This window comes from Pleurodeles waltl, chromosome 8, assembly GCF_031143425.1.
Source record: "Pleurodeles waltl isolate 20211129_DDA chromosome 8, aPleWal1.hap1.20221129, whole genome shotgun sequence".
Lineage (NCBI taxonomy): Eukaryota > Metazoa > Chordata > Amphibia > Caudata > Salamandridae > Pleurodeles > Pleurodeles waltl.
The window spans coordinates 540,661,609-540,685,870 of record NC_090447.1 but is presented as its reverse complement, the minus strand read 5'-3'; the positions used below and the strand labels follow the sequence as shown (position 1 = coordinate 540,685,870).

General features: G+C 44.2%; 1 protein-coding gene across 1 annotated transcript in view; it reads right to left on the bottom strand.

Annotated features, from left to right (window-relative positions):
* CFAP47 (cilia and flagella associated protein 47) overlaps nt 1-24,262 on the bottom strand; it is a 2,216,809-nt gene that overhangs the window by 2,182,189 nt on the left and 10,358 nt on the right. The window contains exons 2-3 of the mRNA XM_069204610.1: nt 6,981-7,132; nt 6,482-6,597 (exon numbers count right to left, since the gene is read on the bottom strand). Coding sequence (XP_069060711.1) covers nt 6,482-6,597; nt 6,981-7,132 — 268 coding nt within the window. The remainder of the gene's footprint in view (nt 1-6,481; nt 6,598-6,980; nt 7,133-24,262) is intronic.

Below are 24,262 nucleotides of genomic sequence, written 5' to 3'. Positions count from 1 at the left end.
TTTTGGTGATGCTATTCACAAACCGGATTAGGTATTGGGTACAACAAATGAAAAACTGTGCATCGCGACTTTGATAGACTGCCATGTCTACAATCAGTAGCGCAGTGTCTTAAACTCCGCCATAGTGCAAGGAAGGAACTAGCCCTTTAGCTGCCGTTTGGATTATAAAATGCAGCGATAATCAGGATTCAATGGGTCACTTGGGTCTCTAGGCTTGGTTGTCACTGCCCGAAAGGAAGATACGTCAAAGTTTATATAGGGCTAACTATCGAAAGTTTTTTTTTTTAATTACTATTATTATAGGAGCAAAAACACAACAAGTTAACATCATTAGGAAGTTAAAAAGTCAAAATAGAGCAGTACATTCACTGAATAAAATATATTCCTCTCATCTTTGCTTTCTAATTGTATGTCCACTTTTTCCTGCAATGAACAAGATTAGAGTTATTCGACACCCCCAGCACGTTTATAATAAACTCACATTCCTTAATGAAACGTCAGTTTACCAAACGTTAGGGGGGGTGCAATGGTAGTCCTACAGTCTTGTGCCATCAACCACTGAGTAAAGAGGGTTACATGAAAAGCCATCTACGTGGCCCCTCTCACCCCACTCCCCCTCATAGCAGCACCGCCAAATACCGGATCATCATTACAGGTGGGCGGGGAACTCCGCTCGAGAAGTTAGAGTTTTTCCCACTCCGCATACAGCGCGGAGGTCTGAAAAACTCCACGTAGTGGAGCAGAGTTGAGTTTTTTCCTTGCTCGCACACATCAACGGTTGATTGGCGAGCACGAACAAGGAAAGTCTTACTCAATACCACTTCCAGGCACGATTTCTCAACGCAAGAAGTCGCAGTATGGTCACGACCGTTCGCGTGGAGGTAGCTGCAGCTCGAGTTGATTCAGCATGGGACAATCACCTGGCACTAAATTACAGTGCAAAATGGAGCTACCTAGCACACTACGCCACTTGCAAAACTCTGCGTAGTGCAGCAGAGCTTTTTGGGCACTTCGCGGAGCTCCGTGTAGTGCAACTCCGCAAACTCCGCCCAAGCCTAATTAGCAAATAAAATCAAATCACCACCAATAGCGGCTGTCGCAGGGCAGCACTTGCTACACTTGTTCAAGCAGGGGTTTCACATCTACATCGCACCACACTATACACACAGGATATGTTCAGGAGTAGAGGTGACAGGACATTATTTTTGCTTTTGAAGTGTCTTTTGACATTCCAAATTTTGCTGCTTGTGTTGTTCTGGTAAATTACTTCTTTTGCAGGTTTCTAAGGAGCTTAACGTTAGCCCATTAACAGTCAAATGCTGGCAATTACATCTGAAAGGCTGATCTCGGTCCTCTCACCCACTAGGTTATTTAATAAGGGATTGTCTACAAGGAAAAAAAAGTTAGAAAGCCAGGAACTATACTTTGGTTTGCATTTCACAACTCTGCACTTTGGCACTATGGCATAGGATACCACCATCTACGTATGTTTTTTCAAATGAACAGCAAGCTGCATTTTGGGGATTGAGGTTTTGCTTTAAACAGTTGCTCCATAGGGTCAAACCCCAACATACCAAGTGCTGTTGACTAAAATGCCAGATTTGGCCACTTCTCAGCAGTGGTCTAAAATTTTTGAAAGTCATATTGTTCGCGGTTTCAACATTTTACAAAGCTTTCAGCTGTTTAAAATTTACAAAGCCGACTACTCCATTAAAATAAAAAAATAAAAAGGGCATGCTTCGTGCGTAAATCCAAAAGGTAAACTCAGCTCATATATTCTGTAAGGGTTCACTCACATCATGCATTTAAACAAGCATTAGCAACGTGAATCATATATGTAATGGAAAGTTTTATACTGAGGTTCAGAAAGAAAGGTAAAACATGGATAGGGAGCAGCACAACCTTCCCTAACCTAACATAAATAAGTTAACGACTGATGGTACTGGCAGAAGGAACACAACCACAACACAATTCTCACACATACAGGACAGGTACAACACAGTTAGCCAACTCACTAAAATGTGAGTGAGAGATGTTAAACATATGATGTACGATATCAATAAACATAGAAAAAATGAAAACACTCCAGGAACAAACAAACACACACAAAAAACAACCACACACACACACACACACACCCCCCTCCCAAGGAACTAAAATTCATGCATATACACATTTAAGACGATGAACACTTGCCTACCTAGCATGATCTGCTTCATTAGTGGGTTGTCTATATTGCACTGGAAACCTTTCAGCAGTAGTACTGTATTCAGGTTGTAAGGTCTCCTAGTTATGGGTTCCCAAGTTTGGGGGTGGTTATGTCACTTATGTCAACTTTTATGTTGTTCCCTTGTTATACTGTCAGGCCTATATTAAAATTTTAAGTGGTTAGGGTAAAAAACATTGTTTACTTGCGTTTCCCTACCACAAGATTAAAAACAGAAGGGCTGAAACAGGGACCCTTACTTCTCTTTTCCACGTGAATGTTTTAGGGCTCAAATATAGCCCCTGGGCCCAGGCGTCTTCACTTGAAATATAGGTTTGTCATATCAAATATTGGGAAGTAGCCCCTGGTTCCTTTTGCATTCTCAGAAGGGCGGTGACGTGGGTTGGGGGGGGGAGCATGCAGGCAAATTTCCTCAGGTCCCATTCCTTGAAGAGGCTTTCCGTTTGAAAGATGCCACCTACGTGACTGTTCTAATGTGTAGCACATTTCACAGGGCAAGTCACTAATCATAGCTTGCACTATGAAACTGACCATGTCCATGCTGCCAAGCCACACTTGCAGTTACCTCTGTGTGGGAAGCAGGAGGGATAGGCCTTGACAGCAAAGCATGTGCCTAACACCAGAGCATTTCCTGTTTCACTAACAGTGCCAATAGGGCAGAGGTAGTAAGGCAGTGACAGCCATGCCCCATAATTCTCCACTGCTTTGTCTGTGTTGCATCCTTTCATGAAAAGCAGCACAGTAGAGTCTGACAACAGATCTTGGCTTGTTCTAGACCCCAGGTCCTGCTGGAAGTTTTGATGACATTTTTTTAAAATCTCAAACTTGTACATAAAAAACGTATTTTGGATTGTTTCACTTTAACACCTTAGATTATATCACTGCACTGAGCAGCCTTTATTAGAATTAGCTAACCGCACAGTTGCTTCTGTGTTTTATTAATGACAGGCAAGTCAGTTGTCAGGTTTCTCCTATACAAGCCTTTATTTTGGTAGATGGGGCAATATTAGGGTATTATGGTCTATTAAACCATGCGGTATAGATCTTGTACAGTGTGCATCCTCAAGTGAATTATTTGAAGGTGTTCTCAGATCAGATGATCACGGGAAAGGAGGTACAGGGAACAAACTTAATCACCAAAGGTCACACTGTTTGGTGAAGTTTGGAAGTCAGGATTAAAACCAGGTTAGCTGATTAGACATTGTGCAATTCAGATCCTGGTTTGGTGTGGCGTAATATCCACAGTCTCGCCTGATGGCACTTTTACTCAAGTTGGTTGTCTTGTGCCGGCTATGTAAGGCCTTTATTGTTTGTATAGACTGAACAACATTATGGTCTATTAAACAATATACAAGAGAGATTTTTCTACACTGCATATCCTGAGCTGAATTAATTCGAGGTCCTCTCTGCATATCCTGAACTCAATTAATTCAAGGTGCTCTCAAATGAGAGGATCACAAAAAAGGAGAAAGAGGGAAGAAAACTAGTTAAATCTCTTCTTTGGGACCCAGGTTAATCTTTCACAGAATATGTATAGTTAAGGCATGAGTGACATATAGGTTACATTGAGATCTCTGTATTTGGAGTTAAAGTCACTGATATGAAGGCATAGGTTGATGAATGTATGAATATGAAGTTTTGACAACATTCTTGCCTAGGTGAATCCCCCCCTCAGCACCCTGAAAGTCCTGTGAGTCAGCTGGAGAACTGCTATTTGTGTTGATTGTTTTTTTTATGGTCCATATATTGATGAGTAGGCATCACCCTGTAGGTCTTTGTTAAGTGGAGCAGACTCTACAGCATAATTAACTATGCTCTAAACAAGCAGTCAAATGCCTACCTCTTCAAAAGGTTTGGAATGTACGTGCATCAGGCTCTGCGAAATCCCAGGCTCAGTGCTGCACTTGTTCAAAATATTGTAGGCCAGTAGTGACCACAACATTTATTTAACTTCTTTTTTGAATCACCATTCTCCAAACGTTGTCCAGCACCAGGCAATAGCACTCAACATGAGGGCCAACTACCAAGTTTAGTTAGACAACATACACTAATGTTGGAGTATTACATATGGAGTAATACTGGGCTAGTCAGCCTCGAGTGAATCCTTCATGGTCTCGAAAGCATCATTTTATTTCATTTCTTGCAATCCTCTTCCAGTAACTGAACCAATAGCCCCTGCCCCCATTGTTTTAATCATGGTCGCCGGAGTTCAGTTTGCTGCACACAGAAGTGCAGCATCACAAGCCACTGGGATGGCCTTCTTCTGAAAGAGATTGAAAAGTTCTAGAAATTAATTAAATAATCATCTGCTTTTTAATCCATCATCATAAGAAAGTGCTAAAAATGGAAGTGGACTACCCGAGTCCAGTGTCTGTGTCCCCTCACTTATACCTTTGGCCTCCCATTGTGGTCAGACCTGTTTAAGGTCAGACAGTAAGTCTTTATTCTTCCATAGTGGGAAACACTATAAATCCTCATTGGGGTTTACTTACTTTATCCTTAACTCATACCTTTGGCATAAGGCCTGAGTTATTGGAAATACGATCTTATTAAAAGGGAGGACATTTTGAATATTTCTGAATACCCAAAAATTCTTAAATCCATTCCCAAAGCAATGCAGAAAGAAAATGACTGTTCCTCTAGCAATCGGATGCAAGTGTTCAATAGGACACTAGATATCCATGGAAAATACTGTGAGAAAAAAAAGACTTGCAAACCACCAGTACCAGCTATGGAATATTTGTAGGTTCTTCCTGACAAGTTAGTCGTTTCTTACCAATCAGTGGTGCATACCATAATTTACAAAATGTGAAGCAACATTTCTTCTGGAGGTAAAGAACAGAAATACCATGTGAAAGGGCAACTGTTATCTCTGAAATGTTAATAGGATTTATCTCTAATTTGCAGAAAAGCCTAGCTGTTGCAAAAGTAGGTTGGAGGACCCAACTTCAGAAGATGAGATACTGTAAAGGCACGAAAGCACAGAGGGGAAGTTAGGAACTGAAGCGGTCATAGAGGAATGCTGCTTTCTTACACATGGGTCTTCTACTAGAATGCTCGGCGTTTCAATAAAAGGCACTTTTATTATATATGGAGGACATAGGCTCATAATGAAAGGTTGCTACTGTTGCCTCTGGTGGAGGAGAGAATGTAAAGATAGAAGACTGTCAAGTCAAGTTAATAAGGAGTATCCACTGTGACTCATCACCAAAAGGTAGTGAAGGATTATGAAGATGCCAGACAGTTAAAACATGGCAATAACATATGGAGGCAGTTTGAGACGGTGGTAAAGGCAAGAGAAAAGATCATCCACAGATTAGTGAAACATGCTCATTAATTCTCCTACAAGTGTATTTTAAAAGATCATACGTCTGAAATATTTTCTATTTCCTGTGCTTAGCTGCTTGAGAAGCAATCAAGTCAACGAGAATAGAGGCTGCCTCTGCGTGGCCAACTCATTGATGAGCAGGCACCAGGAAGAGGCATTGGCTTAGTCCAGACATGCTCTGGTTGGAGATGTTCCTTTCTAACAGTAGAGGGAGGGTGCATGTGGCCATAACCATGTGTAGGCACTGTTTGAGGTGGAGGCCGGAGGGAGGGCGGGGGGTGTTCTTTGCTGTTGCCAGGAAAATTAGAAACGTCTTTTCAGTGTACAGACAGTAGAAGTACCCCAGAGTCATGCCCTTAATTTTTTTTTCTTTTTCCATACAACATATACACATAGTGGCATTGCAAAAGTAGGACCCAGCAAAATGCAGTGTCAAACAAAAGTGTGCCAAAAAGGCCTTCAAAACCCTTTTGATCACCCAAATCTCAGTTTCAAACAATCATTTTCGACTTAGGGGCAGATACACTAGCGTTAAAGGAACAGGGCTAATCACAGCTCCCAAATTGAATCATAAAGTGTCCAAGTTTAACTCAAATGAGATAATGCCACTATTGTGCTCTAGTACTCTATTCACAGGTATCAAGAACTACTTCCACAAGATTTGTAGGCCTTCGTAGATTTGTAGTCCAATTTGCCTTTAAGACAGCAGTCTTAAAACACTCATGTTCCAAATTTCAATACGTTATCACTTGCATAAAACATTTTTAAACACTCCCATTGCAAACCTCATCTGGGCACTAATAGCAGGAGACTATTCTGCACCATTCAGAGCGTGCCCAGGTCTGGCAATGTTCATGCTCTGACGTTTTCCAGAGAAAAAACATTTAACAAAACGTTGGAGCATTTAGGTGCATTAGGCTCCTTACCTGGGGACGATCCATGATTCGTGATGCTAATCTCTTTGGAGATCACTTTATTGTTTGCAATCAGTGTACCGAAATTAACCTCTGACACCGTTTCAAGCATACAGGATGTAGTAAAGCTATGGGAGAAGATGCATTTGACAGTGTGTTTAAAAGCAAAATTTACATATTTTTGACATTATTTTTCTAAGTTTTACAACTAAAACAGCTTGCCCAAGAAACATTTTTAAAGCAATGCGGGTAAATAATATCTATATTTCGTCAGGCAAAACACAACTCATTAAAGAAAAAAAAAAAAACACAAAACACACGTTTAAATAAAACGACCATAAAGGCAAGAATGGAAGGTTACTTTTGTGCACTAAACCTAAGAGGAAAGTGAATGTCACAGTAATGGCATGCGCCCGCTTGGGAAAAGCACATTTTGTTCCACAAATTGGACACATAATCTTCCTAGTGGACCTGTTAAAATCAGAAATAAGGTTCTGATTAAATCACATACCCTAGCACAGGTATTTCTATTACTTCCTGGTCGATACAAATGCTAAGTTTGTCCCGAACATCTTCCTTTGCGTTCGGTTGATATTCCACAGTAGCAGTCACTTGAAGACCAGGTGCAACCGGTTTATCTGGATTGGTCACATTCAACGTAAACTGAAAGAAAAACGCAAGAAACATTTGAGTAAAACAGAATAAGCATCCCACATCGGTTCATTTCGAAACATATTTCTAGATTATTTCTTCACAAATAAGTCAAGTTCATTTATCATTAATTGTGTGAAAGAAAGAAACCTGATGTCAGCAGAACTGCAGTACATCATATATTTCACCAAGATTCCTTCTGTGTCTTGGCATAAGGGTCTACCACATTTTATTTATTTAAGTTAATTCGGTCTAAGAATTTAGACCATTGGGAATTTAAAAAAATAACAATCTTACATGATGAATTAAAACCATTCGAAATCACAATAACTCATCATAATTCATAATAACAATCGTACATAATGCTAGAAAGACCTGATAACCAACAGTCGTATAAAATGTTACAATAAAATACTCAAAACTGAGGCTATGGTCATACTTAAAATACAATAATTAAAACATAGATAAGATATAAAGTTATAATAGAAAGAACTTGTGGCTATCATGCAAATGTATACCGCTATTAGCTTCCATATGACTTTACTCAGTATTTTAGCCAGTTTGTGAGCAAATAAAGTTCCTTTCCATGTAAAAAATGATTTGTCAGGTAGCGTGGCAAATTTCACATAAAAGAACATCTCTATAAACTTGTACGGTCTCTGTCGCTCATATACGTGGCCACAAGTTCCTACTAAGATTTGTAAAGATGCCACATAGAAATTACGAAAGTTCACAGCAATATCAGATTGCATAGCACGTCTAAAAGGTAAAAAAACAGAGAAAAATATGTTTTGCTAGAATCTCCCTCTGTAAACAAGAGCTTAACCGACTTGAGGGCCCTTAGCAGAGATATACCTATGACGGATAAACCAAGCCTCCGATAGAAATTTAGTGACTGAGGAAGCTACCAGTGTGGATGTATCATATTTACATATTCGGGTGGCGTTGGCTCTGTCCTGCAGTAATAGATTTTTACAGAGGGGAATAATCCACTTCCCTCTGGTGCTCTTATATAAAGGGCAGAAAAACAACATGTGCTCAATTGTTTCTTTACAATGATGACAAGATATACATCTGTCGGTTGAAAGGTTACTTGGTGACCAGTGAGCCGTATAGCTGTTAATAGGCAGGGAACCATATCTGAGCTGGGAGATATAAGGCACGGGCAAATGGAGGCATATGAAGATTCATGAAGATTTCAGGCCAAGGTTCATGTTTGAGTTGGAGGAATTCTGTTGTTAGACTGCCCATCCCGTTTTGATGCAGTGTATCATCATTAACTTTCTCCCAATATCTTCTTTTGACAAGTTGCCGTGCGTTGTTGGGGGATCAGCTCCGGATGTTCCCAATATTGGGGAAATCCTATTTTAACCCAGGCAGATTTCCTCTCCTTCAGCCAAAGAATTTTAATTGGGCCCTGGGGAGAAGCTATAAGTTCTCTTATCGCCACCCTGAATGGTTCAAGTTCGACAGTTTTCCATAGATGGATCCAGTAAGAGAGTGGTCTCAGGTCCGCTGTGGTTTTAATACTATTTGATCCTAAATCGAGCCTGAGAGGGATCATTGGAGTGCCCATCCCTAACCAGGAAACCGGTCTAAGGAAATGGTTTTCTTTTATTTGTAGAATGTCCAATCTTCTGTGCAGACCCCAAAGTTCCGCTACGTACAGGGCCACCGCACGGATTTGGGCATTATAGATCTCCGCAATTGTGTTCAAGGGGGGGACTCAGAGCCTTTCTAAACCTGCGTACTAGGACCCCACCTCTTTGGCTTATAATAAGTGCCCCTTTGTCGATAGCTGCCTCCCATTTTCCTGTGGTCGATAATCTGATGCCCAAGTAATAAAACTCTTCCACTTTCTCCAGTGGGATTGAGTTCATTTCAATTCTGACACAAGTTTGTTTCCTTGAGGTACTGTATATCATGAGTTTCGTTTTCTTGGCATTAACGTCAAGCCCATAATCTCTACAAAAGGCACAGAATTGGTTGACCAGGTTTTGAATTCCCATGGGTGATTTAGCTAGCAAGATTGTATCATCTGCATACAACAGACACAGGACTTTCTTTCCAGCCAATTTGGGCGAGTCGTTTATGCAGTTCTCTAAATAACGAATACAATTATTTATGTAAAGCAAGAAAAGAGTGGGAGCCACAACACAACCCTGTTTGACTCCTCTATTGATAGCTACAGGATCTGTCAGCTCACCCTCCTTACCGCATCTAATTTGAGCATAGGTGTTATAATGAAGTCGAGTAATGAGATTCAAAAGGCCTGATGGAACCCCCATATTGGAGAGTGTTGACGATAGCTTATTCCTGGGGATAAAATCAAATGCAGCTCTAAGGCCTATGAAGACCACATACAGATTTACCCCCGCCCCCCAGGTCCACGTTCTTCCATTTGATTGCCAGGAATCTCAAAGCTTGGTCTATAGTGCTCACAGCAGGTCTGAACCCCGCTTGTAAATTAGATAGAGCATCAGATTCCGAGATCCATTCATCGAGGTGGAACAAAATGCATTTTGAATACATTTTTGGGAAATTGTCAAGAAGACAAATCGGTCGGTAGTTAGCGGGGTTATTGGGGCTACCTTTTTTAAAGATGGGAACTATCTCAGCCCCTTTCCATGAAGATGGGGCAGGGGCTCCCGCTGCGATTGCGTTACAGATTAGGTTGAAATAAGGTGCCCATATATCAGGTCTTGTCTTATATAAATCGCCCGGAATCTTATCAGGGCCAGGGGCCTTTCCCCAATTCAAAGAATCTATTGTGGCACTTGTTTCAGCTAGAGTAAATATAATCGGGGTGGCCTCTTGGATTATTGGAACATCGAGGGTCCTAAAGGGTACCTCCTGTGGACCTTCATATAATTGACCAAAGTGTTCAACCCATACTGCAGAAAGGATTGATGTGCCAGAGGCAGTCTCTACAGTCATCTGCTATTAATTTCCAAAACCTGGAAGTATCGTTAGATTTAGCAGTCTCCAAGATAGCAGCCCATCTTACCTCCTCCCAACTTCTACGCGCCTTAATGCATTCATTCTTGTAATCTTTCCTGGCTTTTCTTATGGACTCAACTTGGCCTACTTTTAAAGCTTTCAATAGAATGAGCTGTGCTTCCCTACATAAGTTGTTGAACCACTGTGCCCGGCACTTTTTCTTAGGGTTACTAATAATCTCTTTTGTGAAGAGATGCTTTAAAGAATTAAACAGTTTAGTATGAGCTGCTAAAAGTCTGTCGCCCTCGCCGTTCTCCTTATGTTGAAGCATACACTCCATTTGATTAGCTAACAGGTTGTATATTGATGAGAGATGTTCAGGGGATGTGGTAACAGACTCCCATTTTATATTACGTCTATTGTTTGATAGGGAAAGCTGTTGACCGTAGGCCTTGGAATGGGGTACTTCAAGCGAAGGGAAAAGGCCTCTGGTCAATAGAATCAACGGATCGTGATCACTCTCTTCATGCTCTTGTACCCTCATGTCAGACATATGGCCCCACAATCGAATATCGAGAAGTATATAGTCAATCTGGCTCCTATACCCTCCACGTTTAAAAGTGGGGTGCAAATTAATATCCAAACAGGAGCGACCATTGCAAGCTCGAAGGTCGCGCGTTAGTGTAATATCAGCCACTAAGCGCGATGTTTTGTTCAATCTCGGTCTTTTATTGGAAGCTAGCTGAGGGATCCCCCAATAGGCATCCTCTTCTTGATATATCTCTTGGACCAGGGGGTTGGGCTCAAATGTAACATTAAAGTCCCCTCCAATCAAGATAAAATGAGATAAGTTGTTTTTAAGAAAGCTATCCAATTAGGACAGAGCATCGTAGTCAACGTGGCTGCCCTCACTCCTATTATAGACCTTAATTATTAATAAAGATCTCTCCTCGGAGATCGTTACTAGTAAAGCCTGTAAATCGGGGAACCCATGTCTATTGCTTCAACTTTGCACCTGAGAGAACTACTTAGCCATATAAGTAGCCCTCCCGATGGTCTCCCAGAGGGCGACTTGCGTGCTACAACCCAATAGCTTTTAAAGCCTAATCTATATTTAGGACCCATTGCCCATGTTTCTTGAAATAGACAGATTTGATGTTCTTCATTAAATTGACCCATCCCGGGCTTTGCAATTTACTTTCCAGCACTGCTATGTTCCAAATAAGGGCCATATGTACAAACACATTTTCCCATTGACACAGAATGGGAAAAACCCTTTGCTACATCTGGCCCTAAGAACCTTATCGAAATCATTTGTTTTGGTGTACCTAACTTCTTTCGGGGAATATTTCCTACAAGAGGAGATACAGCTGGAAACCGTACTATTCCCCACTAGCATGCAGTGGCCTATGTCTTTATTACCCTGTATAATATTCATTTCACTAGATGCTATGCTGGTTATATTCATATCTGGTGGGTTATCCGGACGGTAAGGCCCTGAGTCGGTGGGAGCAGTTGTCGAGAGTGAGACCCCCTCCACAATGGCTAGATATATAGTATTCTCAGGAATTCCCCGGTTATCAAGGTCCGTCAAAATCAATGGAATTGCTGGAGTAGGAACACTGAGGGCAGGATGGTTAGCGTGCTCAGTCTCAAGGGTGCTCAAATCCACTCCCCAAGGGCCATCACATAGTCAATCTATCTCAGAGAGCGGCGCCGAAGGGTGTCTAAGACCTAATTCGGGGCTAGGCCCTATCTGGGTATCAGAGGATACTCTGTGCAACAGCGGTAATTGCCTATTCACAAATGGCGGTGAAGGCGGATAAAACACTTGTAGTCTGCACAGGGAGACTTTACCTACTAAGGGATAGGGTCTGTTAACATTTGACGCGAGCTGCTGTACAAGATAAGGAGAATTAAAGTTAATAACAATACAATCCCCTGTACCAATCTTTTCTAAGGAGCCCACCCATCCTACCCTTCTCACCATCAGTATCGAGGGTATCATGGAAAACGCAAGCCCCGCATTAACATGCAACCAATGTGTGACCTTGTTCTTAAGCTCAATAAAAGATTCCGGGGATTTAGTTTTAAGTTCAGGTACATTGGTGATCACCGGATTCATGCCCATATGTCCTGGTTAAGTTGCAATACTCTTAATCCAGTTGAACCAATAGTCTGGGTCCTCTTCAGAGAGCCTAATGGAAAATGTTCACAGGTGGGATTGATATCACCAGTATTAATTGCTAGATTGGGCGAGGAAGCAATCCCTTCTGAAAAAGGGCCTGAGACCTTGGGAGGCATGTTCTTTAAGATGTGTGCTGCTCTAACAGAACCAGTCCAATCTTGGTTTTTAGGGGGAAGATGAGTCTTGCCCATTTGGGCAGGTGGTCTGCTAACATTGGCCTGCTTTTGGATAGGGTGAGAGTGGTAGGAATGTGATTGGGTATCTATAGTTGGGGAGGTACTGGCTGCTGGGTCTTAATGAAATCTTCTAATTTCTCCTCTATCGTTTGGAGATGGGTTACAATGGAAAGAAGCAACTTAGAAATCTCTTCTCTTATAAGAACCCTAATATGCTCATTTGCCTGTCGGTCATTGGTGTTAAGCGAGGGGGTTAGAACCACATCCTTGTTAAGGAGCTGGGCCGGATGGGGGGGGGGGGCTCAAAGTCCTAGTATGTTTGTTTTTGATAGCAGGCTCCCTACATTTCCTTTTTCCTTTGGGATTGGGATCGACGGTAGTTGAAGACCCTCCTTTGGAAGGGCTCCGAGTCGGTGGGATTGGCAGGGCAAGGGCGTTGGATTCATTTAACTTTTCACCCTGGTACTCCTGAGGGTTTCTGACGGGAGAGGAAAGAGGAGTGGTCAGTACAGGCTGAGATTCTGTTCGCAGGAGGGGCTGTACGACAGAGTCAACATAGGCTGGGCTAATGGCTGGAGAGGGGGGGGGGGGGACAGCTAAGCAGCGCTGCACCAGCTCTTTTTCTTTTTCTAGTGCCCGACGGCCTTTGGTAAAAAAACGTCTAGGGTTTTATTAGATCCGTGCTTTTCTTCCACCCCCCACCCCCACGCCGTCTGCCCATCTTTCCTTCTTAGATCCGGGGGCCTCAAATAAGCCCTAGGATGGTGGCGTGCTTAAAAGCCCCACCTGCTGCTGCTGCTAAAAACCCCTCACCGTGAATAAAACTTATAAACTCCATGGCCCCTGCCTCGCCGAATTTCCAAACGCGCGTCCCGCAGCAGCGGGCGCGCAGTTGTTCTGAAAGGGGCTGCTCCCGACTCCAAAGGCCAATAGGCGAGGGGGCTTGGCTCCTGCTCCTGCCTCGCCGAATTTCCAGACACGCATCTTTAGATTTGGTTTTCAGGATCTGTTTTTGCCAAACAGAAAAAAAAACCCTAGTAAATAACTCCTCAGAGTGGGAGGCTTGTGTGGGTGTAGGTAAAATGCCTCTGTTGGCATGGTTACCCCCTCACTTTTTGCCTTTTGTTGGTGCTAGTTATGATTGAAAGTGTGCTGGAACCCTGCTAACCAGGCCCCACCACCAGTGTTCTTTCCCTAGACGGTACCTTTGTTCCCACAATTGGCACAGCCCTGCACACAGATAAGTCCCTTGTAAATGGTATCCCTGGTACCAAGGGCCCTGTGGCCACAGAAGGTCTCTAAGGGCTGCAGCATGCATAATGCCACCCTGGGGACCCCTCACTCAGCACATGCACACTGCCTCACAGCTTGTGTGTGCTGGTGGGGAGAAAAAGACTAAGTCGACATGGCACTCCCTTCAGAGTGCCATGCCCTTAACCCACTGCTTGTGGCATAGGTAAGTCACCTCTTTAGCAGGTCTTACAACCCTAAGGCAGGGTGCACTATACCACAGGTGAAGACATAGCTGCATGAGCACTATGCCCCTACAGTGTCTAAGCAAATTCTTAGCCATTCTAAGTGCAGGGTAGCCATAAAGAGTGTATGGTCTGGGAGTTCGTCAAACACAAGCTCCACAGTTCCATAATGGCTGCACTGAATACTGGGAAGTTTGGTATCAAACTTCTCAGCACAACAAATCCACACTGATGCCAGTGTGCGATTTATTGAGAAATGCACATATAGAGGGCATCTTAGAGATGCCCCATTTATACCAGCTGAAATACTAGTGCTAGGCTGACCAGTTTCTGCCAGCCTGCCACATCCAGACTGGTTTCTGGCCATATGTGGTGAGTGCCTTTGTCACTTTGTGGCCAGGAACAAAGCCTGTACTGGGTGAAGGTGCTTCACATCTCCCCCTGCGGGACGTGTAGCATCTGGCGGTGAGCCTCAAAGGCTCAAGCCTGGTGTTACAGCACCCCAGGGCACTTCAGCTAGTGGAGATGCCCCCCCCTCGGACACAGCCCCCACTTTTGGCGGCAAGTCCGGAGGAGATAATGAGAAAAACAAGGAGGAGTCACCCTCCAGCCAGAACAGCCCCTAAGGTGTCCTTAGCTGAGGTGACCCCTGCCTTAGGAAATCCTCCATCTTGTTTTAGAGGATTCTTCCCCCCCCATAGGATTAGGGATGTGCCCCCCTCCCCACAGGTAGGAGGCACAAATAGGGTGTTTCCACCCTCAAGGGCAGTAGCCATTGGCTACTGCCCCCCTCCCTGCACCCCCACGAAGCCTGCAGAGAGAATCCAGAGGCTCCCTCCCACAGACTGAGACTGCCCGGTAACAAAGAACCCAACACCTGGAGGGAGCACTGCACCCGCAGCCCCTAGGCTCGAGAGAAACTAACTACCGGTGCAGGAGTGACCAGCAGGCAGCCCTCATCCTTGCCTAGTCAGTGGCTGGCCTGAGAAGCCCCCCTGTGCCCTGCCTGCATCGCCAGAGTGACCCCAGGGTCCCTCCATTGATTTCTACCTAATACCCGACATCTACTTCACACACTGTACCCGCCCCCCCCGTGCCACGGAGGGTGTATTTTGTGTGCCTGTTTGTGACCCCCCCCCCCCCCCTGGTCTGCTCCCTGAGGACGCAGGTACTTACCTGCTAGCAGACTGAAACCGGAGCACCCCTGGTCCATAGGCGCCTATGCTATTTGGGCCCTACTTTGACCTCTGCACCTGACCGGCCCCGTGTTGCTGGTGCTGGGTATTTGGATTTGACTTGAACCCCCAACGGTGGGCTGCCCATGCCCCGGAGACTGAACTTGTAAGTGCTTTACTTACCTGAAAAACTATTACTTACCTCCCCCAGGAACTGTTGATTTTTGCAGTTTCCACTTTTAAAATGGCTTATTGCCATTTTTGCCAAAACTGTGTACATTACTGTTTTAATTCTAAGTTCCATATTTACCTATGCCAAGTACCTTACAAATTTATGTACTTACTTTAATTCTAAATCTTGTGGTTCTAAAATAAAGAGAAGAATATTTTTCTATATAAAAACCTATTGGCCTAGAGTAAGTCTTTGAGTGTGTGTTCTCATTTATTGCCTGTGTGTGTACAACAAATGCTTAACACTACCCTCTGATAAGCCTACTGCTCGACCACACTACTACAAACTAGATCCACTATCAACCTCGAAGGGGAACCCATAGACTCTGTGCACACTATCTCTCACTTTCAGATAGTATATACAGAGCCACCTTCCTACAGTGGGTGTAAGGAATCTGCCGCTAGATAGAGTCTCTACCAGATAATGTGTTACCAAAGGAAAGTAATTTGTTCATCTGATAGAGACTTCTAGCTGCAGATTCCTTACCTTTGATTAGATACCCAAGCCATATCCTCCTGGCGGTGTCCTGCGGACAATGTTTTCAGGCTAAAAAGTCCTGCAGGACCGACCAGGCGAAATGTCCGTCCCTGCGGACCTTACTGCCTAGGCAGTAGTGTTTGGCACACATGTGCAGTGATGCCATGTTGCTGCCTGGCAGACATCCAGGACTGGGCCTCCACATGCCAACGCCATGGGCGCAGCTTTTCCCTTGGTGGAATGGACCAGCAAGCCCTCAGGAAGCTGCTTTTTAGCCAGGGTGTAGCAGACCTTAACACAAAAAATGACTCAGCATGAAATGGTCAGCTTATGTACTGCCTGACCCTTCTTTGCTCCCACATACCCCACAAAGAGTTGGTCGTCCAGCCGGAACTCTTTTGTGCACTTAAGGTAGAAGAACAATGCTTTTTTTGGTTCCAGTCGATGGAGTCTCCCCTCTTCCTTAGAGGGATGTGGAGGAGCAAAGAAGGTGGGCAAGGTGGCAGTTTGACTAAGACGGAATGGGGTCACCACCTCAGGAAGGAAAGGGACATGGGTATGTAGCACTACCTTGTCTGGAAATATTGCAAGATATGGCGGCTTAGATGATAAGAGAATTGATGCTCATTTTCAGAAGCTCAGGATACCAGACTCTCCGTGCTCAGTCCGGGGCCACAAGGATTACTTGGGTCTGGTCATTCTTGATCTTCTTGAGAACTCTGGGCATGAGAGTGGTATGGGCAGAAAGGTGTACATGAGGCCTCCGCTCCACTCGCGATGAAAAGAGTCACCAAGAGATTGCCGTCTTGGAACACTCCAACGCGCAAAACTGCTGACATTGCACATTCTCTTCGGAGGCAAACAGATCTAACCAAGGCTCTCCCCACTGCTGAAAGAGACCTTGCACCACCTCTGAATAGAGACACTATTCATGATCTGCTAGGCATTGATGGCTGAGTTAATCTGCCCTGGCATAAGGAAAACCTACCATAGGTTAAACCATCAAGGCTATGCCCTGCTGGACCAGCCATGTCCAGAGAAGCAGGTCCTCTTGACAAAGGGTCCATGACCCCACTTCGCCCTGCTTGTTATAGTACCACATGGCACTAGTGTTGTCCAATAACACCTGCACTAACTTCCCAGTCACTGAGGGAAGAAATGCCTGCAATGCTAGTCGGATCGCCCTGACCTCCAACATGTTGATGTGGAGTCTGGATTTCGCCAGAGGCCAGAGTCCTCTGCTCAACACCTCTCTCAGGAGTGACACATCCCCAACCAGACCTACTGTAAGGTCAGGTTGGGGAAGGAAAAGGAGTCTGCCTATGACCCAATAGTGGTACATAATCCAGCACTGCAGCTCTTTTGCATTTCCTTCCGAGATCTGGATCATGCCAGAGAGATTTCCCTAATGCTACACCCACTGGAATTTCAGGTCCCACTGCAGAGCCTGCATATGCCATCTGGCATGTTTTATCAAAAGAATGCAGGAGGCTATGAGGCCCTACAGCCTGAGAGTCAGTCTTACCAAAGTCCAGGATAAAGGCTGAAACATCTGTATCATAGCCTGAATATCCTGGACTCGCTGCTAGGGAGGATAAGTCTGAAACTGCAATGTGTCCAAAACAGCTTCTAAAAACAGAGCGATAGCGAGAGAGTCAGGTGTAACCATAGCACATTTATAGTGAACCCCAGCGACTGTAGGAGGTCTGCCATAGTCTGAAGATGGGAGACAACAGCCTGGGGTAAGACCACCTTCAACAGCCAGTCTTCTAGATAGGAGGGGGGGGGGGGGACTGAAACCCATGACCTGCACAGATGAGCTACGATCACTGCCATCACCTTGGTGAACACCCATGGGGCGCTGGTAAGGCAAAATGGGAGCACAGTGAACTGAAAGGGTTTGTGGCTTACCTTGAACTGCAGGTAACGTCTGTGGACAGGCAGGATGGGAATATGAAAATACGCATCCTCCAAGTCCAGCGCTACCAACCAGTCTTCTAGGTCTAGGGCAGACAAGACCTGAGCCAACGTGAGCAACTTGAACTTCTTCTTAAGAAAGAGATTTACGGTCTGCAGGTCTAGAATAGGGCGAAGACCCATGTTCTTTTGGGTATCAGAAAGTAGTGAAATAACAATTGCTGCTTACTTCTGATATTGGGAACCTTTCTTTGGCTGTATTGGCCAAGAGAGTCAACTTCCTCTAGAAGCAGTATGGGAGGAGGGTGGGGGGGGGGGGGGGAGAGAAGGAAAGGATTGAAGAGGCAGGGCATAGCCCTTCCTGATGATCTGCAGTAGCCATGCATCTCATGTTATGGACTGCCAGTGGAGGAGATGGTGGTGTGTTCTCCCTCCAACTGGGCCAGCATGCTCCTGCAGATCCAAACTAGGAGGGCTTTGAGGCAGTAGCTGCCTTCGGCTGGGTGATGGATGATTTCTGGCCTGCAGACCCTCTAGTTTTGAAGGCACTACGACCACATCCTCTTGGAACCTGGGTTGGTTGTGTAGGACGTGGCTGGCATACAGCTGGTGCGGTGCCATACCCCTTCTGTAGCCACAAAAGAGGCAAAAAGCAGACAGTGGCTGAGGGGTCGCTTATAGATCCAAGGATTTGGCCGTAGTCCAGGACTCCTTAAAGTGCTCCAGTGCAGAGACCGCCTTCTCTCCAAATAAGAGAGTGCCATCGAAGGGCATGTCCATAAGGTTTGCCTGGACAATTCACCGAAAAAAAAACAGATCTTCTCAGCCAGGCGTGGCACCATAAGGCCATTGCAGACACAACCGCTCTGCCTAGCGAGTCAGTCATATTCAAGCCACACCGAATGTTGAACTTAGCTGCATCTCTACAGTCTTTCACCGCTTGAGAGAGTATGGCTCAGGCCTCCTCTGGGATCTGAGGAAGCACTTGTGCAACCGTATCCTAAATAGTATGCGAAAAACTGGCCAATACATACAAGGTGTTCACCAACCTCAGTGTCAGACTGTGGAGAAAAAAGAAGAAAAAAACACACACACACTTCCCAGGATGGTCCAGCCTCTTGGATTCCCTTTCTGGGGAAGTGGAAGGTAATGAACCACGGAAAGTAGAGTCTTGGACTACCAAGCTGTCATGGGTGGGGTGTTGGCTGAGGAAGCAAGGATCGCCCAGTGCAGGGCGATGGTGGCAGGTGATCATCCAACTTACAGGATCCCCTGTGCTGAGCTTGGACCAAGTTCCCAGCAGGACGTCGATAAGTGCTTCATTAAAGGGCAGACGGGATTCTGTTGTTGAAGCCCCAGGCTGAAACACTTCAATCAATATATTAGTCTTGACAGCCACTGAGGGCAGTTCAAGGTCAAGGACCTCTGCTGCCCTACGCACCACCATAGCGTAGGAAGCTCCCTCCTCCATAGCCACAGTAGGGGAAGAGAGCAAGCCAGTATCTGTAGAGGTGTCCAGAGCACTAGCTTCTCATTCCAGTCTAAAGTACTTTCCAACTGGTGCTTAAAAGGGTCCAGTGAGCTCTTCCACTCTTCTTCCTGGCTGCTTAAATAGGCTCAGGCAATGTTATGGCACCTGATGGCACCATCAGCATCATACAACGCCATTCTGGCTCATAGGGAATCAGAATGGGGCTGGTGCTGGGAGCATCAGGACCAGTGCCGGAGAAGGCCACATGGGTATGAGCGGCACTGGTCCTCATCCAGAATAGGATCCGTGAGACCACACAGGAGCCTAGGCCGAAGCCGTCAGCGTGGAACCAGTGAGGACCTCTTCGGACCCCACAGGGCCTGAATGCGCACCAGATGGATCAGCCTGTTCCAATACTCGGCGCATGGGCTCATAAAACTTATCTGAGCGGATGTGGATCTGGCTCATAGAAAGCGGGGGGGCGCAGAGTCAAACTGGGCAACTGCTCAGCAGAATAGTGCTGGGAATGCTGATATTTCCCACTCGTCTCTTTGGCTGATGGACAAAGTGAAGTCGAAGTCATGTTGGACTTCTTCTTGTGCCTCTACCGCCCCACCATCCTGAGTGTACAGAGGACCTTGATTGGGATGAAGGACTTGGGGCTCCTGGAATAGTCCTGCAACTTCCTTCTCAACCAGGATCAAGACCTCCTAGGAGTTGCACATGCCGGTGTTGCCAACTGCCAGGCACAAGCAGCTTTAGGGACCTCTCCCTCAAAGCCTTCAGCGCCATGGCCTGCCACTCCGAGCACTACTTGGAGCTGTGGTCGCACTTGAGGCACCAGAGGCAAACGAGATGGGGCTCCGTAACCAACATGGCACTGTAACAGGCGCCACACAGTTTGAATCCAGCCTCTCTCAATTACATCCTCAACATACTGCAAGAAAAACTTGACAAAATGTTGAAAAAAGGCCTGTCACTAAGCAACAGGGGGTAGCTCTCTCCGGATCTGCCCTAACTGGGGCAGAAAGAGAAGAACGGACATCCATGAGCCTTGGAGGCGCCTATATAGGGGACTGCAATGTCACTTCTGACGCCAACGACACCATGTGGAGACAAATGGAACCACCTGGAATCACGCACAAGAGGTATTGCTCAGCAAAAGTTAACAGATCCAGCCTGATGTCTGGGAAAACCAAAGGTAAGGAATCTGCTACTAGAAGTGTCTCTGAGATTCCTAGTTTGTTGGTTTATATCATATGCCGATTATCTCCTCTAAGAGAATTAAAATCTGGTTCTTGTTTTCATCATAAAGACGGCCTTTGATTCAATTACTTCTTTTGACTCAGCCCTCAACAGGAAAGCTACTTTTTTGGTAGTGATTGCTTTAAGGAAAGATGATTAATGAACTGTAAATGGCTTCAAAAGAACAATACATTGCCTTGCATAAACACAATGTGCTTAGTTATAAAGTACTGGTTTGTAATACAAAATTAATGATTGGAAAACAATGTGGTTCTTTGTGCTATTTGGTCATCCATTTTTATGGGCGAGCGCAAAGCGCTCCGTCCATAAAGTAATCTCCCTTTGGGCTTCAAACCAGGCCCAGGTCACGTCAGTCTGTTTCATTGGTTCCTGGGCTTGCTCTTTAAGATATGCTTGCTTTCATTTGTAAAAGGCATGCATACGTCATGCCTTTTCCGGTGTTTAGCCCGCCTACACTTCACCGGTGGACTACACAACCTGGAGATTTACAGACCTCAGAAATGTTACTAAGAATGGAGAAGTTCTATCAGATCTCTAAATTATTCACCCACTAATTAAAGTAGATTTGCCCATAAAAATAGAAGCAGTGGAAGCCACTATTCTTCCCAAAACTGAGCTTCACTTATTGGATTCAACATCCATAGAGGAGTGGCTTATAATCAACAAGTTCTTTATCTGATTGAAGCTTAGCCAACATATTCGATCTCGCCCCACCGTTCTGTTTCGATGCAGAATCAAGATTCCGGCCACTTGGAAAAGATGGAGAGCAAGAATATCTAGCAAGGGAAAAATAGTTGGATGCTAATTGCAGAACTCTTAGTCCTGGTTTGCCGATCATTCTCAAGAATAACCCAACCAACCCTTCAAAGCTTATGCACTCCAACATGCAGAATCTCGGTGAGAATGGGTGGTGGGTGACTCGTAGGAGGCGGCGTAGCCTGGGCTTGCACACGAACGCCCGCAACAGGGTTTCATTAAACCTCTTTAAATTAATACATTTCTTTTGGATAAGATTTTTTTTTGTTTGCAGACACTGGTACTCCCAACCAGTTCTGAAGGACGGAAAACCAGGACCAAGAGCACCAGGTTTACAATGGTACATCTTTTCTTTATTATACAACGATATAATGTCATTGAGGAGACCGCATATAGAACACTCCGAGCAGTTCCCGCGGCTCCATCATTAGAAAACGATAAACATGTGCTGAAGGCCACTGAGAAGAACAATTTGGATACAGGGCTTGGGTTAAACAACATGCCCTTTCGGGAGACAACGCTGCATCTAAACATTTGGAGGCTTATTTAAAAGGCCCTTGCGCAGCCGGTGCGTCAGTTTTTTCCCCATATAAAAAAAGTGATGCACCGGCAGCGAAAGGGGCTGGTAAATAACCCCCTTGATGCTGCTAGTGGAACATGATGTTACAGTGTGAAATTAAATCCAAATTGCAAAAGTTCAGTTGTTAATTGAGCTGGAAAAAAATATATGTACAGTGCTCTGAAACACACACAAAACCAAAAATGAATAAGATAAATGTAAATATTGAAATATGTACATATTTAAATTTATAAAGGAATTAACATTTAATATTAAAAGGCAGGCGTTCTTAGAGGAGCAAGCTCGGTCTAGAGGTCATGATACGTTTGATAGATTAGTAGGCTTAGTACATTTGGGGAATAGTAACTTCACAAAAGGGGAAAGAAACATGCACAACCATCTCCCATTAAAAGTGGTGCAGACAAAAGCAGTAGATGATTTTTTTTTTTTAAAGCCGGGACAGGTGCATTGCAATAGTCATACAGGACAGTCAGGGTAAAGTTCAGCACCACACTCTGCATGCTGTCCTAAAAAAGAGGGGTGAGGATAATCTTGGCCATCGGTTTTACTGCGAGAAAGGCTGGCATTTTTAAATTCTATGGATGTTGATCCAATTAAAGTCTTTGACAAAGTAACCACTGAATGTTTGAGAAGTATGTCTCCTTCGATCTTGCAATATCTTGTTTTGGTCCTGCTCAAAGTTCCAATGGCTGGTTCTTAGAAGGACCGTAAAACAAGGAAGGCAAATCCACTCTTTTTTTTTTTTTGGACAATTCAGTGGCTTAGTGTAAATCATTCATAGTAGCCAACACTAAGTGCAGAGCGTACATGCATTAACAACTTGCTGATACCTTAGGCAGTCCTCCAGTTTTGGGAATTATAACATGTGTGCAGTGCTTAATTTGAGCTGGTGGTTTATGGTGCTCGGTACCAGCACTTATTTAGCAACACTGGCACTTAGGACAGTCTGCCACAATGTGGCGCTTTTTGTCCAATTTAGAAATGAGCATAACACTACAGTTGTTTATTAATTCCATATACATGAATAATAACTCAAACGTGCTTCCCAAGCTTGGTGAGGCTATCAATCTACACTTTCACCTGTCTTGCCACTTGCAAAAATTGAGTCACCATAAGTGTGGTGAGCAGGAACACCTTTAGAGATTAGCAGGGTACCAGAAATGCATCAAGTTCACCTCTTCCAGAGCCACATGTTCTAGCTTTAAGGATATTTTGTATTATTCTTTATCACTAACAACTGCACAGCCCAACAGTAGGAGTTAATTTCTAGCATCTCAAAGTCCACATACGATTTTTTTCCACATAACCAATCCATATGTTGCTCCTTACAATTCACTCAGTCTTACAAAAGAAGTCTACTATTATTGTATTCCATTCCATAAGAGGGTTCCTTTTTGTATCCACAAAGTCGGTTCAGAGAGTATGTTCAGAGAGTATGTAAAGCAGTCGGAATCTTAAATACTTAATTCTTATCGTACCATGCAAACCTGCTATTGTATTCTGATGGGTCAACAAAATAAGACTCTGATACCAGGTCTATATGTTTATACTTCTTTAATGAGGCAAAGACATTATCCCTCTGGCTAATGAATGGGGTCGTAAGTAGGGCCTTCTTCTGTGCCACTCGCTTCAACTCGGCCAAAAGCCTCAAGATCACGTAAATTATGTGTTTAGGTTACCTTAAGTAATTATGCTATGTTCAGTTCCATGTCATTATTTGAGTTTTGTGTTTTTAAGTTCCGACTCAGTCATTTGTTTAACCTTCAAGGCCAATAAAAGTGAAGATAGCGGGAGCCCCTGTCTGGTGTATCTTCGAAACCGGAAACGTAATTTAATGAATCCCGACACAGGCTAATGAGCATTGATAAAGAATATGTATACAGCTCCTAAATATGGCCAATATACCTTTGTATTAGAACTCAGAACATTTATGGCAATCTAAAGTATGAAATGACTTCAACATACGGCAACTTTAAAAGTGAAGGGTAAGTTGAGCCTGTGGGACAAATCAAGACTATTGTGGGAAGATCCAGTATTAAATTTAGGTAGCCTATGTGTCAGACACACACTTTGCTCTGGGTGTATGAGGATTCATTATTTGGCATTTCTGTGCATTCTAAATTCATTTCAAATGCAGTTACTCCAAATACTGTTGGAGTGTTGACTTTGGCAAGCACCTTGCCATCTGCATTGATAAAAGAAGTTTTAGTGATGAATCTGGAGGCACAATTAACCCTGTAAGTATAGATGGTCACTCACTTAAGCCTTTATATGTATTTCACCTGAGGGATTCAATTAACGGTAAAACATATGGTCAAGCTCCTCCTATCATGCCAGCAGGTAGCACGGCTTGAAGGCCTTTTGTGAGCCTGTTACTATCATGAAAACTAGTTTGGAAATTGTGCTATATTTCAAAGTTCATTCACAGACTTTACAAATCCTCTTGGAAATAAGATTGACTGCAGATTCCATTCCGGGTTTACTTAACT